Source organism: Oryzias latipes, chromosome 6 (genome assembly GCF_053564925.1).
Source record: "Oryzias latipes strain Hd-rR chromosome 6, Olatipes_Hd-rR_3.1".
Taxonomy (NCBI): Eukaryota; Metazoa; Chordata; class Actinopteri; order Beloniformes; family Adrianichthyidae; genus Oryzias; species Oryzias latipes.
This window is the reverse complement of record NC_136242.1, coordinates 1,307,318-1,326,181: the sequence shown is the minus strand read 5'-3', so window position 1 is coordinate 1,326,181 and position 18,864 is coordinate 1,307,318. Positions and strand designations below refer to the sequence as shown.

Sequence of the window (18,864 nt, the reverse complement as noted above, 5' to 3'; positions counted from 1 at the left end):
AAATGTCAGAATCAGCGGGGCTGCAGGCATGCTAACAAACAATCAGGGGAGGTGCTTCTGACAGCTATGAAGACCACCCAGGCTGGACAGCACAGGGTTAAGACAGAAATCATGATCCACCTGAAACAGACTGCGTGCGGTTATCAAGAGGCAGAAAGAGGGGGAACCCAGAACACCACTGTCCTCTGAGCAAACCCTTCTGTTCAGGACTCGACCCCCGCTTGGTCGGCGTGGGGGGAAGAGGACTCAAACGTGTTAGTAATCTGTCATGCAACCAAACCAAATCACATGAAACCTCTACGCCCCAGTCACAGAGAGGAACTCAGAACGTCAGATTTTTCAGATACTCGAGGAACGGGTCACAGAAATGTTCCTTCAGTTACGGAAGACTTCTCTGTTGATCAGTGACTCCTCAAGCATTTGGAAAAAATGTCTCATTTCTGCAAGAATCAGAGCCCCATCCACCTGCAGGACACACACACCACCACAGACAGAGGCTGTTAGTTTGATTCTATGGAAACCCTGAAAACTGGGGTATGTGGACTGGTTAAAGGAAGAGAGGGAGCAAGATGATGGGGTAGGAGGGTAGCAGGATTTTATCCTTCAAGGCTCCCTACGTGCACACTCTGTCCTCCCGACTGATTCCAGGCATTTGAGCCCGACAGGCCCGGTTCTGGACTGGTTAGCCCGACCTGAGGACCGCACCCCCACGCTGGGTGTCCTCTGGGCTCCCCCTGCAGGGCCTCCTTCTCCTCAAGGGCTTTTTTCTCCTGGATGCGAGTGCTTATCTCCGCCTGAAACCTGCACATCTGCTCCTGGAGCTCGCTGATGAAGTTTACCACACACTGGGAGAGAGGCGGCGAAACCGGCGTGAACGGGAAGACGAGGAGAGGAAGAGACAGATTAATGAAGGCCAGGTGAGAGGATGGAGAGTCAAACATTACACATTTGTTAACAAAGTCAGCTCAGGGACATGGATGTTGTCATATTTCATTTACTGCTGAATGAAAGAAGAGGGTTACATGGGAGAAACATCTGGATGAAACAAAAATAGAAATTAAGTAAAGACACAAAAAAAACCTGAAAACAATCTGATGCAGCAAGAAAATAACTAAAACCTGCAAAGAGGACAAAAGCTTTTAAATATCACTAAAAATCGAACTTTAAAGTTCCACTCCGATCTTCTTTTGATTTAAAGTAAAAGCGTTCCCAGTGGTCTTTCAAATGTGACAAAACCGTTTTTGGCCAAAATGAAAAAAACTGTCGCTTTCTAGGACATGGTTTCTGCGGAACGGCAGGAGTTCATTGGAAATTCACTTTTAAATTGGGGGCAGAACCATCGGCGCCTAGCAACCCCACCCCCCCTTTCCGTCACCCATCTGTTTACACTCTCTCCTGTTAGCTTACAGCCCCTAACACCCCCAAGCTAACATTAGCAGTACAACAAAAATGTTGAGCAATATCAGAGCTATCCAGCCGTATAGTTTGAATTCAGATATCAGCTCAGACGAGCAAAACAACGACATTCATGAAAGTGGATGCATCAGAATGGAGCAGAGCAGGGAGCTTGTGGCCCACCCAGTGTGTTTTCTATGCCACACATGCAATTTTTTCATGTCTTTTGCTCATGATTCACAATGGTTCTAATAAAGAAATACTCAGAAATGCAATTTAACCTTGATTTTCTTTATAAACTTCCTCCATCATCAGAAAAATGTTAAAAACACAAAAAACACAATTTTCTTTTTTTTATTTTTTTTATTTGTTCTGTCCAACAGCTGAGCAAACAGATTAGAGCTGAAGGCTTTTTGTGTTGGACAGCTTTTACTATCACAAAAAGAGGTTATATAGCTTCAATAAACTAGAGTGTAGATTTGTATAAACCCCTTTTTGTCGTATTATTTTTTATTTATTTGTTACATTTAGTGTGTGTGGGGAGGGAGAGGGGAAGAATGTGAGGGGGGGTGGAAGAGAGTAAAAGGAAGAAAGGTGAAAAGGTGGGGGATACAAGCACTGATTTGAATAAGTTATTATTTTAAGCTGTAACAATTATACCAGATCTGCTGGAAAGACGAATGTTACATCAAAGGTGAAAATCTGACACTAAGATGAGCGAAAAAAAATCTGTCCATCAATACACTGTGGGTCAGGAGGAGGGATGAAACAGACAGGGAGCAGTGTGGCAGTGTGCACGTGCACGTGGGGGTGGAGATACATGCATGCTGCCGACGTGAACCGTGTGTTCATAAGGGGAGCCAGATCCTACCCAGCCAGACCAGGAGAGGGGAGGAGAGCCCCCCAGGCCAGAAGCCCCCCCAGCATCCGGACCCAGGCAGCCCGGGAGGGGAGGAGGAGGGGACCGCCCACCCCACAAGCCAGGCACAGAGAGGGCCCCCCTACAGGGGCCCCCCCAATGCCCAGAGGCACAAGCGAACCCAGTGTCCGGCCCCCAGGCCACAAGACAGGAGCGCTTAGCCGTACCAAGCGGCAGCCATGGGGGCCACCGGGCGCCGGACACAGAGACAAAGGCCAGGGACCCATAACCCTAAAACCCTACGCACTACAACCCCCCCCCCCCCCCCCCGCCATAATATCTGAGCCCCCCTCCCCAACCCTCTCAGTGCCCACCCCTCTCTGTGATGGGGAGGGAAAGCCCCAGAGGGTCCCAGTGAGCCAGCCCCCAGGTCCATCCTACCCATGCACTCACACACACATACTCACAATCATCTGGTTACCCTCCCTACCCCCGCCGCCACGCAGTAACCCCCCCCCCCCCCCCCCCCCCCAGCCGGCCGACCCCCAGCGCCGTATGCCCGACCCTTCCCGCAGCTGACAGGATACCCATAAGCCCGGCCGCCCTGAGAGGAGCAGGCGGGTGAAGACCGGCCGCCCGACCCCACCCATGTATGGAGGTGTGGGAGTGCTGTGTGTGTGCTGCAGGTAAAATAGGAGGTCACCAGTGTGGGGGGCTCCACCGCTGCCAAGCCGCAAAGCCCCCCACTCCGGGGTCCCTCTGTGAGTGGTGTGTATTTGCTGTGTGTGTGCTGCTAGCATGCAGTGTGTGTGTCTACAGAGGAAGTTAAAATTGTGGGGGGGGCCAGCGAAAGGTGAGCACGGATGTTTCACCGTGCCCCCCTGGACCAGACCCTCTCCACAAGGCCCTAGATGAGTCAGAGTGTCTAATATGCAAGTAAAAAGCGGGGAGGAGGGCGGGTGCCAACGAGAACCCAGAGAGGGGCATCCCCAGTGAGCCCCGCCAGCATACCCCTCCCATCCAGATCCCGGGGCCCTATGTGCCTGTGTGCAATATTTGTTTGGGTGAGAGCGGGTAGGAGCGGGCGGATGGGCACAACCGGGGGAAAAGGCTTCCCCGAGCGACCGGCCCCCCAGCCGGCCGCGGTAGGCGCCCCCCCTCCCAGAGCGGCCGGGCAGCCAGAAACGGCAAGCCAGCCGCAGATGGAGGCCAGAGCCTCGTGGCGCCGAGAGACAGACTGCAAGGAAGGGTCCCGGTGCCAGAACGGAGGGGCAGGGGGTCCAGCCCCACCATTCATACCCTGGCCTCCCTAAGGACTAGCACACCGCCCCCCCCCCCCCAAAAAAAAAAAAAAAAAAAAAATAATAATAATAAAATAAATAATAAAATAATAATAATCATATTAACAATAATAATAATAATAATAATCATATTAACAATAATAATAATAATAACAACAACAACAACAACAACAACAATAATAATAATAATAATGAAATAAACCCACCCAAAAAACACAATTTTCATTGGAGTGGGTCTCTGTGCCCACTTCTTGCTTTGTCACTTTGCACATTGGTCGTTCTTACAAAATACATTTAAAATGTTACAAAACGCCATCACAAGCTTGTGTGTCCAGATTATGTCCGCTCAGGGCTCCATGAAGCTTAGCAAGTTACTTTAAATGAAAGCTTTTTTTTTGTAAACTTAACTGGTTCTTTCATTTATTTAAGTCTTTGTTAAACTTTAATATTCAAAAAAGTTCCTTATTCGAAAAAAGCTAGTCGGCTTGGTAATCGTAATCGAAATTTTGGCGTCAAATATCTCAGGAATGGATGAACTTTGATCACTCTTAAAGTCCACTCCTGCATCTTAAAGCAGCCTCATGTCAGGAACACCTTGATGTCTGAACACCAGTGTGAAGACTGAGGAACATTCAGACTCTGAGACCTTCTGAACCTTTTCAGGAGCTCTGATTTTCATCCTTTCAGCTGTTCTGGTTTCAGATATTTCAGCAGATTTCAGCTTCTTCTTTTGGTTTGATCACTTCCTCACTTATTGAGGCTAATTTTTTTATTTATTTATTTAAACCATTTCTGTTTTACAAGTTTAGCCAATTAATTGGAACTTTAATTTCAGCAATAACACTTTCATTTCCCAAGATTAAATGTCTTTTCTCTGGTTAGTTATTATTAACTTTTGGCTCATAAATCTTGTTGATGAAAAGTGGTAATTTGTGAGTTTGACAGCTTTGCTCAAGCGTTTCCGTGGGTTCCTGAGGTGAAAGTGTTTGTCTCCCAGGAATGCTCTGAAGGGATTCCTGTCATTCCGTCTGTGAGCTCACCGGAGCCTTGCAGCTGTTAGCATCCACCCCCAACAACAACAACGTAGAACTGCATCAACCACCAGCTTCATGTGACTGAAGGAAAACACAACAGAGGTGCCGACGACTTTTGGATTGTGAAGGTGGTGTGTGTTGATTGGTCAATGAACAAACGCAGAGTAAAGACCTCCATCAAACAACAGAGGCAACTCTGAACCAGCAGAAATAACTCAACTTAATAATGATTTGACATTTTTAACCTTTTTATTTGGGTTTAAAATACTTAAGTTGGAAGATTGTTCAGTACTTTTTTGACCATTCATTCCCCCCCCCAAATTTATTACACCAAAAGTATTTGAAAAATGTATTAATGTTAAAGTATTTTCTTTGATTTTATAAACAAAATATGTTTGTTATTGTCTCTTTGCTTCTTACGTGTCTGTCTTTTTGGAAGGTACATTTGGTTCACGAAGTCAAACTTGTCCCGTTAAATTATAAGTAACTACAGAAATTTGTAACTGCGTGTGATGTATAAAGGCAGGCTGAAAAAGAGATCCAAGTGAACCAATCAGCTGGAGCAAAACGGTGACAGCAGTTTTTCTGACTGAAGTAAGTCAAAGAAGTAAGAAGTGAGAAAGAACTGGGACCATGTATGGCCCAAGGGAAACCTGTGATTAGAAGTTTGCAGATTGGTTTCCACCTTGCCCATGTGTTAAAGTGTCCTTGGGCGAGACACTAAACCCCCATTGCTCCTGGTGTTTGTAGGTTGGTGTCTACGGAGCCCATGTCCTGACATGGATAAAATACAATATATATCTCGTTCCCAAAAATTAATATCTTGTTCCCACAAGTTAATATCTTGTTCCGACAAAATAATATTCCGTACCCACGAATTAATTAATTTGTGCGAACGAAATAATTATTTACGTCATTCATAAACACGGATTGCTGCTTCGCCTAGCTCCGCCGCAGAGCGTCTACCGGCCAGCCAGCTGCGGTATGGGATATTGTAGTTTGGGTCGAATAGGAATAATAATATTTAGGACTTATCTTTTATTAACATACTCTTTAGCAGTCGCTTTACATCCAAAGGCTAGTAGGCTACGTGCTACGTAGCCAATCGTTTGCCCTGTTGTTACACTACAGTTAGAGGGACACAGTGATTGGTCGAGGTGCATTATCAGGTATGTGTGATGCATGATGGGACACGTAGCATGTAGCCCACTAGCCTTCAGATGTAAAGCGACTGCTAAAAAGTATAATGCTTTTGTAGAGCTTTTAAAAATAAATAAATCTGATCCTTAAACATCATCCGTGTCTTCCATGCAATGTAATGAGACACACACAGACAGAAATGTGAAGGTATCTGCTGTGAATCCAACTATTGTTCACATCCGTGTTAAAGGAGCTAGGAGCTATGTCCGGTAGGTGAACCAGCCAGTTTGGGAATCCTAAATCTTATGACATTTCTCTGATTTTCATCGAACACAGTAATAGATCGATCTTTGTTGTTTTTATTTTCCCCCTATTGAACGAATGTGGGTCACAGAGACACGGAAGTAGCGGCAGAAAGCGGCTTTTGCAGCAGGATGAACAGAGAGCGTACCAGGATGTGAATGAACCCAGACATGAAAACGTGATTACCGACGCTTTTGTGCTTTTTAAAATAAATAAATCTGATCTCTAATCATCATCCGTGTCTTCCATGCAATATAATGAGACACACACAGACAGAAATGTGAAAGTATCAGCTGTGAATTCAACTATTGTTCACATTTGTGTTTATGAAGCTAGGAGTTAAGTCCTGTAGGCGAAGCAGCAATCCGTGTTTATGAATGACTTATGACGAAAATAATTATTTCGTTCGCACAAATGAATTAATTCGTGGGAACGGAATATTATTTTGTGGGAACAAGATATTAACTTGTGGGAGTGAGATATATATTTTATTTTATCCTTGTCAGGACACGGGCTTCGTATTGCCAGTGTTGGACAGTGTGTAAAAGTGTGTGTGCATGAGTGAATGGAACCGTGACTGTAAAGTGCTTTGGGCCTTCAAGTAAAGGAGTGAAGTGCTATATACAGGAAGTACACGCCGTGTAACATGTTTGGGTTTGATGCGGTCGAAGTCCTGAATGCATGAAGTCATGACCATTTTGGTTCCAAATTTTGTTTTTGAACAGCCCTCAGGAGAGGCTTCAATCCAAAGGATAAAAATCATGCTTAATGTGAGGCTGGCTGTCCAACGACACAATAACCGAGAGCTGAACCCCCAACCACCGGCAGACAGCCTCACCGTTTCCTTTACAACCTGGATGTCATAAACCTAACATGACTCCCACACCACAACAGACAGAGGCTGTTAAAGATCAAACTGGATCAAATTTAAGAAATAAGAAAAAATTTAAAGTCCCACTCTTTAACTCATTGCTTTGATATATTGTCAAAGTGTTCCCAGAGTTATTTTAATTTTGATTATGACATTTTTGGCAAAAATCAACTAAAATCAAAATGAAAGTATGTCCTTTTTATTTTGGTTGAAAACGGCATGATTGTAATTAAAAGACTACTTTGAAAATAGATCAAACTAGAATCAGAGGTGGACCTTAATAGTGGACTTGTAATGCGCCACCTCCCCATCATTATTGCTTCACAAGCATCAGCTTTTGTTGTTGGACATCCCAGAAGTTTCCTCTTTTTTTTAGGAGTTTTTCCTTACCCAGAAAGAGGGTCTAAGGGCCGGGGTGCCCAGTTTAACTTAGACTGTTTAGCTTAGTTTAGCAAGCAGCTTGTCATGGTTTGAGTTTTTTTTTTTTTTTTAACTTGTCCTGTCCAATAGCTAGGCAGACAGATGAGAGCTGAGGGCCTCTTGTGTTGGACATATTTTACTTTAACAAGAGGGGTTATTAATCTTCAGACAAACCAAAGGTATGTCTGAATAAACCCCTTTTGTAATTGAGGCCAAACTTTATTAATTTCAATCATGTTTGAAAATCTTTGGTGTTGGACCGGACGGAAAAGGAAAGAGGGGAAGAAGAGAGAGGGACGTTAGAGAGAGGGGGGGGTAGGAGGGTGATAATAGGAGGGGAAGGGGGGTAAGACCATGAAGCAGCATAAAGCAACAAGTTTACTGGTTGTTAATCATTATGGTAAGGTTCAAATGTAGTACAAAAAGGGCGGGGCCTATCCACACACACACTCAAATGTTATAAACACACCTGCTAGCTGCAAAAATGTCCACCTGTCGACATGTACACAAAACAGATAGTGTTCACACGCATACTTATGCCTTAAAACCAACTAGTGTGAAATATTTCAGTCATTCAATCATGCAAACTGTTAGTGCAAAGGTGAGCTAACACCTGTGCTCAGGTGAGTGTTTATGTTCTTCTAAAATGGATGGTGGAACGTGACAAGAAGGAGGGAGAGTGCCCAGCCATCCCCACCCCAAGACCCCCACCGCAGCAGCAGCGGCAGCCGAAATCCCCCCAACGCCACACGGGAACCGGCAGGGAACAACCGCCGCCCGGGCGACCAAGCCCGCCACCCAGGCCAGGGCCAGCAGGACAGCCGCAAGGCCCCCAGAGCCAGAGAGCAGGGAGGCACGGAGGGAAAGAGAGCGCCGCCCCAGCCCAACCAGGAGAGCAGCCCCCCCGCCGCGCCGGGAGTGCCCAACGCAGGGCCCCACCGGAGAAGGATGCCCACAGCCCCAGACGAGCACCCAACCACCACCCAGGAGTTCCGGGCATCCCCCCGCCCCTACCCCAGGTACGAGCCAGGACCCCCCAAGGGAGACCCGCTCCGCACTCCAGGCAGCCATCCGCCTGGCCCACGGTTGGTCCAGGGAGGAGCAAGGCAGGGGCCCGCCGCCCCCGCCCAGGAGGGGGGAACCCCGGGGAAAAAAGAGGGCCCACAAGGGGTGTTATAAATATGGCCCGACCAGGCTCGGCCATGTTGGAAGTTTGGCGGGGCCCAGCGCTCAGGGGCAAGGACCAGGACCCACCCCCCAGGGACACGAACACCCCCGGCTCAGGTGTAATATGAACCCCCCCACCGTGCGGAGAGAGCACCGCCGGACCCAGGGAGCCAGCACCCAAGGGACACGGCCGCCATCGCCAAGGGGCCCGCACCCCCCACCAGGGAAGGGGTAGGGGACAGATGGACCCAGGTCCCACCTTCCTTGCAAAATGTGTGTGCGTGTATGTGTGTTTGAAAGGGTGTGTGTGTGCATGTGTGTGTGTTTGTGTTGGAATGTATATATTGAAGGGGGAGGGGTGTGTGTACTAAGGGGGGTGCAGTTAAAATTGGCGAGTAGGGCACTAAGGGGACATCTCCTGATTACTCACAGTGATGTCCCCTCACCCTCCCCACCAAGGGGCCCTAAATGTCTAAGGTGCAGTTAAAATTGGCGGGTAGGGTGCCAGGAGGACATCTGCTGCTTGCTGGCAGTGATGTCCAAGCACCCCCCCTACCAAGGACCCTACATGTCTAAGGTGCAAATAAAACCGAAAGAGGGGGGGCCCACTCCATACGGCAGCCATAGGAGGGGGGCCGCTGCCAAGTAGCCCCCCCCCCAAGGCGCATCGCAGGCTAGACCCCCCCCCCCCCCCTCACCCTAATATGAGGTTATATGAGGAAGGGGGTAAGTTGGGGACAGCTGGTAGACTGTCCCCCAGTGGTCAAACAGCTGTCCTCCAGCCCCCCCCCCCCAGCAAAGGGGCCAGGGCCACCCAGCCCAGGGGCCCCACCCCCGGAGGCGCCGACACCCCAGGCCCAGCACCACCCACCCCACACAGAGAGAGAGGAGCCAGAAAGCGTCGCCCCCCCGGAGCAAGCCCAGGCCCCCACCCCCAAACGCCGGCCCTAGAGGAGCTCTGGTCAGGCCTCGACGGGACCGAGGCAGCCAACCGGCCGGGGAAACCGCCGATGGCCTCAGCGGAGACCCCGACCCGTCAACCCCCCCCTGCCCCGTACCAATAGTGCCCCCCCCCCTCCCCCAGAATGCCCCCCCACAGGACAGGGCCGACAAGACCCCCACCCTACCCCACCCCAGACCCCGCAGCCGAAGCGGATGACACCCAGAGCGACCGGGGGCCCCAAGAGGGTTGTCCCGTCCCGCCCCATAGCCAGGGAAGGGCCGATCCCAGCCCCAGGTGTAGATGGACAGCCCATCCGGCGCCGCTGGGCCCCCCCCGAGAAGGGCCCCCCGCCAACCCCCCCAGCACAGGCAAAGGGACCACCCCCCCAAGCCAAGCCAGACCACCACCCCACCCCCCCACCACACACCCCCACACCCAAGCCCAGAGGACAACGCAGCACCCCAGCCCGCCCCACCCAGGCGCCGGACCCGACCAACAGAGCCCCCACCACCCCCCGCCAGGCACCGGAGGCCCCGACCCCCCACCCCGGCCCACGGCAGAAGGGCAAGGAGCAACGACGACCAGGCCCCCCCACCCCCTAAGTCATGGAGTTAGCTATGGGAGATCAGAGAGACCGAATTCTTTCAAAGTTACTTGAACCTTGGGCTGACATTTTTTCCAAGATGATATGATCAAGCAGCAGATTTCTGTGTTGACTTATATTTATATTTTTCTTGCTTTTCCAATTTATTAAAATAGTTTTTTTAGCAATGCAAAGAGTTATGAAAATGATAGAGCCTAATCCTCCTTCTACATCGATGGCACTCATGTCACCAAGCACAGAAAGTGACGGTGAAGCTGTGATTGAAACCTTAAGCCAGACTGATAGATCGGCACATACCTGCTGCCAGAGAGCCTGGACAGGCGTGCAGAACCGTAGTGCATGCATGTAATTGTCGGGCAGATTACCGTCACAGTGCTGACAAATGTCTGAGTTGCTGAGACCCATCTTGAACATCCTCTGTCCAGTGTAGTAAATTCTGTGTAGAGTTTTGAAATGGATTAGCTGCAGATTTGGACTTTTTGTCAGTTTAAAGGTGTTTAGACAAAGTTCTGACCAAAAGCTTTCATCTGTGCTGATGCTCAAATCTGCATCCCATTTTGTTGTCGGAAGTGAAATGTTTATTAGTTCTAACTGATGCATTGGGGTTGTGGTATAATATTTTGATCCAATTGATGAATGATTCTCCAAACCCAAACTTATGGAGGGCAGCAATAAGGAACTTCCAATTTACTCTATCAAAGGCTTTTTCAGCATCCAGTGATAGTATAGTCATTTCCTGTTTTTTGATGGTGGCAAAGTCTATTATGTTAACGAGTCTGCGGACATTGTCATCCGAGTGTCTGCCTTTGATGAACCCAGTTTGATCAAAGTCAATTATGTGAGGAGTGATTTTTTCTATTCTCTGTGCTAGTGCTTGGCAGATAATTTTTACATCTGCATTAATTAAAGAAATGGGGCGATAGCTTGAAGGACTAGTGGGGTCTTTGTCTGGTTTTAGAAGAAGGATAATGTTGGCGGAGTTCATGTTAGGTGGCATTGATTGGCTTTCATTGATAAATTTTACCGTTTTATAAAATGTTGGTGCTAGTTGTTCCCAGGATTCCTTATAAAACTCTGCAGGAAAGCCGTCAGGCCCTGGTGCTTTACCATTAGGCATAAGTAACAGAGCTTCATGAAGCTCAGACAACGAGAGCGGAGAGTCTAAATTTGTGATTTGATCTTCGTTTAACCTGGGCAGGTTTACATTGTTGAGAAATGAGTTGATGCTTTGTTCTGATGGATTGATCTGTGGATTGTATAAGTTTTGATAAAAGTCTTTAAACGCATTATTAATTTTTACCGGGTCATGGGTGACATTCCCTGTTTGGTCCATAATAGAAGTGATTGTTGATTTTTCTTTATTAATTTTAAGCTGATTAGCTAGAAATTTGCCAGATTTATTTGAGTTTTCATATCTTTCCAGTCGAAGCCTTTGTATCTGGAATTGTGTTTGTTTATTGATGATGTCATTTAACTGCAGCTTTAAATTTTTCAGGTCGCCCAGTATGTGTTCCTGTGCAGAAGCAGCATAAGCAGTCTCCAGGGTTTTGATTTTATTTTCTAGTTCTAATAAATCTGCTTTCTCTTTGCGTTTTTTATGCGTTTAATAAGAGATGATTTTCCCTCTCATGACTGCTTTTGCTGTTTCCCAAAGAATACTTGGTGATATTTCAGAAGTATTGTTGAATTCTAAGAAGGTTGCCCACTCTTTTTTAAAGAATTCAATAAATTCCTGGTCTTTTAACAGAGATGTATTAAACCTCCAGATTGAACCCGAGGGTCTGGGTACTTCCCTTGAAATAGTAACAGAAACTGGTGCATGGTCACTGATAATAATTGGATGAATGTTTGAACTTTTAATGTCTTTTAAAAGAGATTTACTGATTAATAAATAGTCTAAACGGGAGTGTGAGTGGTGAACTGGAGAAAAAAAGGTGAACCCCTTAGCGATTGGATGACATGAGCGCAGAGCGTCGCAGAGACCCAGATCATTCATGTACTGCTGTAGGATACATGCAGAGCGCCATGTACGCTGATTTGCTGCTGTGCTGAGTCTGTCAAGTTCAGGGTCCAAAACAAGGTTGAAGTCTCCTCCTATAATGATTGTGGAGTCAGAGTGAACTGAGAGTGAGGTGAAGAATCTGTGAAAGAAGGAAGAGTCGTCAACGTTCGGGCCATAGATACTGGCTATGCAAAAGTCCTTATTCTGAATGGATATATTAATGATTACAAATCTGCCTTCTGGGTCAGTAACTGTATCCTTATGAGTAAATGTAACATTTTTATTAATCAAAACTGCAACCCCTCTTTGTTTGGAGTTGAAACCGGCAGAATACATAACTGGATACTGGGAACAGCACAGGAGATGACCAGCTGATAATGATAAATGGGTCTCCTGCAGCAGAGCTATATCTGCTTTAAGATCATTCAGGTGATTTAACACTTTCAATCTCTTTGGCCCAGAACCAAGTCCGTGCACATTCCAGCTAACGATGTTAAGACTGTTCATAGCTGTTCTAACCAGGAGAGTGCAAGGCTAAATAGTGCGTGTGCCCGTCCGTGTGCGCGTGCACGCTGTGCGTTCCTGCTACACTGACAAGCGCTGTGCGTTGTGGGTGAACGTGTCTTGGCTGTCAGCTGCATGTTGCGTGCGTCCTGTGTGAGCCTAAGTGAGGTTTTTGCAGTTTATCAACGTGTGTGTGCGGGATCGCGTGTGCATGCTCTTATGCGCGCTAGTATGCGCGCGCGCCCGTTCCGTGCATAAATAAATACTCACCGTGGTTGCGTTGACTTTACCTGATTCACATGGGAAGGGGGGGGGGACAAGAGAAAAGAGAGAGGAAAAGAGAAATAACAAAAAACAAAAACAACGAAACAACAACAGAAACATGAATGTGAGAGAAAGAAAAGACAGTTTTCCTGAGAGGGTTTTGCGGGTTTCTTCTGGGCGGCGCAGATGTCAGTGCGCCTCTGAAAGCCTTCAGCACAGCCAGGGTGTTACCTCATGGTCCCGGAACAGCTTGCCGTTCAAAAAAAAGTTTATCAACGGCAACCACCGCGCGGGCTCCAGCAGACAGGTGCTTCCTCCTCAGCGGGAAGAGGATTTTCCGCCGGCGGAGGATCTCGCCTGGAAACTGATCATTCACGCTGTAATGTGTGTCTTTCAGCTCTCGTCCTCTGCTTTTTACCAGTTCCTTTTGTTTATAATGTTCAAATTTAGCAACAATAGGACGGGGACGCTGATTGTCCGGCCTTTTTCCTCCGAGCCGGTGAACCCTGTGGAAGGAGATCTTCTGGACCTCTTCCTTGGGGAGCTTCAGGTGGACCTCTATGAAGGAATTAACAATGTTTTCCGGGTCTTCTCCTGCCTCTTCTGGAATCCCTGCGATCACAAGATTGTCCCTCATGCTCCTCGCCTGAAGATCCAGGAGGGTTTCTTTGATGGATCGGTTTTCCTCAGAGAGACGGGCGGTGTCGTTGCTCAGGGTCTTCACGGTCTCTCTGAGGGCCTGGTTCTCCGCTGCGAGCTCCTGCACCTGCTGTTGGCTGAAGTCCAGAGACTCTCACAGACCTTGGAGTTCCTTATGGAGGATCTCCAGCAGATTTAAACGGCAATCAAGGCTGGAGAGCTTTTTATCAATTGAATCCAGGATATCACTCATGTTGCTGCTTGGGGAGGAGGCAGCCCCCGGGGAGTCTTCGGGACGGTTGCGTTTGGTGGACGGAGTGGCGGTGTTGGATTTCTTCATGAGGCAGGTATTGAAACACTCGTCGATGTAATTCTCCAGATCCTCCAGGTCCTCCAGGTCATCCAGGCTGGCAAATGCTTGACAAACTTTTTCAGATTTTTATTTTTTAACTTTCTGGATTATTTAAATATGGCGGTGTAATGAAATAAATCAAAAATGTTTGTTCACAACTTACGCGCCGCCAAGTAAACTCACCACACTCCTCTCGTCGGCTCTCGCGATACTACAGCATCACGTGTCTACTACCCATGGTTTGAGTTTGTTGTGTCTTCCTTTTCGTTTTAGTTCTTGTTCTGTCTTGTTTGGTTCTGTTTCCTGTTTTATTTTGAAAGGTTTCCTGTCTTGTCTTGTTTCTTGAGCTTTACTTCCTTTGGTCCCCATCTGCCCTGATCGTGTTCACCTGTGTCTTGTCTGCCCTGTCTGTATTTAAGTCTTGTCTCTGCCTTCCTCCTGTGCTGGTCCATTAGCGTTTGTCATGGTGTTCACGTCTTCATGTCTAGCGTCCTGGTTTCATGTCCCTCGCCACGCCACAGTGAGTTTTTGTTTTGTTTTGTAATCCTGCCCTGCTGCGCTTTGGTTTTGCATTAAACCCCCTTGCCCTTGAACCGTGTGCCTCCGCCTCTGCATTTGGGTCCTACCGGCTCTCGAGCCACCCCCCATCGTGACACAGCTATTGAATTGTATGACTGATTTTATGTTTTTGTAAAATTTGGCCGTTATGAAGCCCGTTGAGACAACTCCTGTATTGTAATAATGGGCTATATAAATAAAATTGAATTGAATGAAATTGTTTGTCCCAAATGATAATATTTCCAGATAACTTTGTCTGCAGAAATCTTTATGGATAATCATCTTCACACTGTGCCGATGTTATCCTTTATCCCAACTGTTTGTGTAACTTTGCTATCTTTTGCTGATAACCTGCTCACATTCACCATGACCACAGTTTGATAAGGACAGTCCAGCATCAAACACACACTCCATCATCACGCCTCCCTATGGTGAAACATCTGTCGCCATCTAACAGGAGAAGATGGAGACACGTGACTCATGTGTCCTACCACATTCGTCTCATAAACAGCTGTTCCTGGAAGAAAGACGCATGATTAGATGATGGAGGTTTTGAGTTTGAGGTTCTAACCCTGACATCAACAAAAGTATGAACCCAATGCCACAAATGGAAGACAGGTAAAAATCTTTGAACTCTTCTGGGTGTAGCTTCAAAGGTTTAAAAAACATAAAGACTAACTAAAATTTAAAAAAAAATCCCCTAATTTCCCACAAATCTCAGTGATGATAGTTTGACATTGTGTTCACATTTGCATTGTTGTTTTGGTATCAGCAGTATTCCATCCAAATTTTATTCAGCACAACTACACACATTGATATTTTACTGCTCTTTAATTGGCTGCCCCAGGACCACAGTTCGAAATGTTGTTTCACCCTAACGTGAAATGACAATAAAGATCCTAGAAATCCTTTAAATCCTTTCCTATCTGGACAATCTGCTCCTGAACTTGAGATCCACGGCAGCTGAGGATGAGTGTCTGGCTCTGAGATACAAGAACGCCTACTAGAAGGCAAGAAAACAAATATCTGAAGGTTGCAGAGTAAAGACCCGAAACAAAATGATGAAAAATGAATATGTCCATCCTAATGTTTTCAGAAAGAATACTAGTATTTTGACAAAACTCCAAAGTCAGAGGGGCAGAAGGTGATTCTGGTTCAGAGCTTCATTTGAAGCATGAAGCTTTTTCCCATGTCTTTGGTGCAGTCACATTCTTTGTGTTATAAAAACAGAGAAACCTAGAATCTGTCTGCAAGGGAACCAGAACCACATCTGTCTACTTTGACAGCATGAAGTTGACCTTTTAAAACCTTGACCAGCAAACCTGTCTTTTTCCTTTTCAGGCAGAAGGATCATAGAACCTATGAAGCTGGACCACAGGCCATTTAGGGAGCTTCCTCTCTGGTTCTGCCTCACAAATTCAGTTGATATGTACATATTTTGGCTACCCCACCCCCATGTGGTGTTGTTGGCTTTGCATTACTGCGCTATCAGGAGAGAACCCAAGACTGAATCAGAACAAACTCCTGGAAAAATCCTGCAGTTCCTACATTTGGGGAGCTGCAGTCTGAACCGAGTTCTGGAAGGGAGGGAAAAACGCTGCTTAGTCTGGAGGGTCAGCTCTTCACTAGCAAGAACTCCAGAAGCTACAGAACCACCAGAATCCAGGTGAACTTTCACTCCTCACAAACCAGACTAGTACTGGATCAGATCAGGACCAGATCTGGAACAGACCTGGCCCAGACCTGTATGAGACCAGGACCAGAACTGTATCTGATCAGGTCCAGTTCTGGACCAAACATGGACCGCACCATGATCAGACCAAGACCAGGATCTGAACTGGATCAGACCAGGATTATATCTTGATCAGACCAGGACCAGACCTGAATCACAAAAGGACCGGACCTGGATCCAAACAGGACCAGAACTGATCAGACCATAGCCCGACTTGGTTCAGACCAGGACCAGATGTGGATCAGACTGATCAGTGTGAATCCCCGGGCTGCGGACCGATACTGGTCCGTGGGTCATTTGGCTCATAAAGTCTCTCAGTTCCAACAAAAATACCAGCTAAAGCTCGTCTTTAGCGGTGTAGCTTTCCACAGAATCCGGTGTCAGACCGTGGAACAAGTGAACAAAACAATGAAGCTCAGAGACCAGGACCAGATGTGGATCAGACTGATCAGTGTGAATCCTTGAATGTGATGCAAAGCCTCCAACAGTCTGTGTGTGAGAGTAAAATGACTCTTCATCAACAAATGACCCGGTTTTTGTAAAGAACCGGTTTCTGCTCAAGATTGCTTTGACAGAATGATCAATTTTCAGTTCAGATACAGATTTTCACAGAGAGAACGTGGAGACATGGTTCCTTCTAAATCAGACACAGAGGCTTCTCCTGCTCTCTGGGCTGAAAGGCTCAGCAGACCAAGGTTCTGTTGACGCTCCTTACCTCTGCTTTGTCCTGCTTTGTGTCCGTGGGATCCGGCTCGTGTGTGTTGGTGTGCGACTCCTCCATGCTGACCAGCTTCAGTTTGAGGTAGGACACCTCATCCATCAGGTCCAGCTTCTGAGTCTCCAGGGAGGTCCTGCTCATCAGCTCCTGGGAAAAACACACACAGCCCCTGTGGGTTAGCTCCTTTTACACGAAAAACACTTGAGATGTTTCCACAGTCCACGGCAACCGAACACCTCCTACATGCAGGTCATGGAGACCAGCGCGGAGAAGTAATCTCCACAGGCTTCACAGCGTTCTTCCCACACTAACTGGCCAGTGTGGGGCTGGGGCCCAGACCCCACCAGGCTAAATATACACACTCACACACACACAGCCATGCTGTGGACGCTATTAATACATCCCAGTGCTTCTTTGGTATGGGAGAGGAGAGCCTGTCTAAAAGACAGAAAGATAAAGAGCATGTTCCCTTTTTTTCTCTTCCCCAACTCTCTGCCGCTTTCAGTTCCTTCTTGATTTTTTTAAATTTTTTATTCCCACAACCTTTTTTTTTTCTTGGCACAGACTTGAGTTACCGGATAATACTTTAAAAAATTCTCATAAGAAACATTTTCAGATCTGACCGATAAAGGAGGATAACCAAAAAGAAATAACCCAAGCCAGGATTTGGAGCATCTTTTGGATGAATCAAGACAGTCTGAGCTTTAAAAAAGCTGTTCATCCTGGGAGTAAAAGCATCTTAAACACAAACCTTTATATCTTGATGTTTGTGTGTTTTTTTTAGGCTTTTCATGAAAAAAAGCGGGGAATATATTCAGGGAAACGAAAGGAAAAATGAAACTTTAAAACAAAAAGACTGAAGTACTTCAACTATTTCTGTGATTATGGTAAATGGATAACATGGAACTAAATTTAAGGCCTAAATTTAAACATCTTTTTGTGAAATAAAATATTAACTCTGACAGCGGGAGCTGGTCCCTTCAGAGGCTGAAGTTTGACTGGACCCTGGAATAAATAAAATGGGAACTTAAACCTTCAGATTTTGTTTTTTATTTTAATATTGGAGGCGAGAAAATCACACGAAACCTTTTAAAAGTCGATTTTCCAGAACAGAACAGTGCTGCATGGTGACATCATGTTTCCCCTCAACCAAATATACAAGCAAATGAAAACCCAATGATCCGCCCAGCTTAGCACCAACAAACACACACTTAGTGAGACACACACCCCCCCAAAAGTCTGCACAATTATGGCAGCTGACCGACAATCTGCAATCCAACACCGGGGTCACTTTCAGACGGATAAGCTGCAATCCTATGTTGTAATTTACCACAAGTTTGGGCTCACGACCCACAAAGCAACACCAGACAAAGACCTCCTCGGTGTTCAGGCATTTCTAGATTTCAAACGGTCACAGTAAAAACAGGTTCAATGTGACATTTAAAGTCCCACTGTGATCATCTTGTGATCTGTTTTCAAAGTGTTCCCAGTGGTCTTTGATAAAAGATTTTTGATTCTTTTCATGATCAGTTAAAATCTACGGAGCCCGTGTCCTGACATTAAAAAATTAAAATAAATCTCTTTCCCACAGATTAATATCTTGTTCGCACAAAATAATATTGCGTTCCCACATGATAATATTGCGTTTCCTCGAAATACTATTACGATCCCTCGAAATGATTAACTCGTGCGAACGCAATAATTATTCACGTCATAAGTCATTCACAAACACAGGGGTAACTTCCGTGTCTCTGTGACCCACATTCGTTCAGGAAAGGAAAAAGGAAAACAAGAATTATCAATTTATTATTTTCTCAATGAATATAAGAAAAATATCATAAGATTTATGATACCTAGGCTTGCTGCTTTGCCATACGATTCACCGGACATATAGCTCCTACTACTAGCTCCGCTACAGAGCTCTTTTGCTTGTCATGCCGGCATTCAGGCAGCTGGCTGGCTGGTAGACAGACAGCCAGCTGATATTGTAGTTTAGGGTTCAATATGAATAATAATATTCAGGAATTGTCTTTTATTAACATCCTCGTTAGCAGTCGC

General features: G+C 46.4%; 1 protein-coding gene across 12 annotated transcripts in view; it reads right to left on the bottom strand.

The window, feature by feature from the left end:
• Positions 1 to 18,864, bottom strand: part of ppfibp2b (PPFIA binding protein 2b) — an 89,887-nt gene that overhangs the window by 30,647 nt on the left and 40,376 nt on the right. For 10 of the 12 annotated variants that reach the window (XM_078948191.1, XM_078948189.1, XM_078948190.1 and 7 more), the window contains 2 exons: positions 16,804 to 16,953; positions 618 to 845 (listed from right to left, as the gene is read on the bottom strand). In XM_078948191.1, the coding sequence (XP_078804317.1) occupies positions 618 to 845; positions 16,804 to 16,953 (378 nt within the window). The remainder of the gene's footprint in view (positions 1 to 617; positions 846 to 16,803; positions 16,954 to 18,864) is intronic. The other 2 variants (XM_078948197.1, XM_078948199.1) reach the window with 1 other exon arrangement.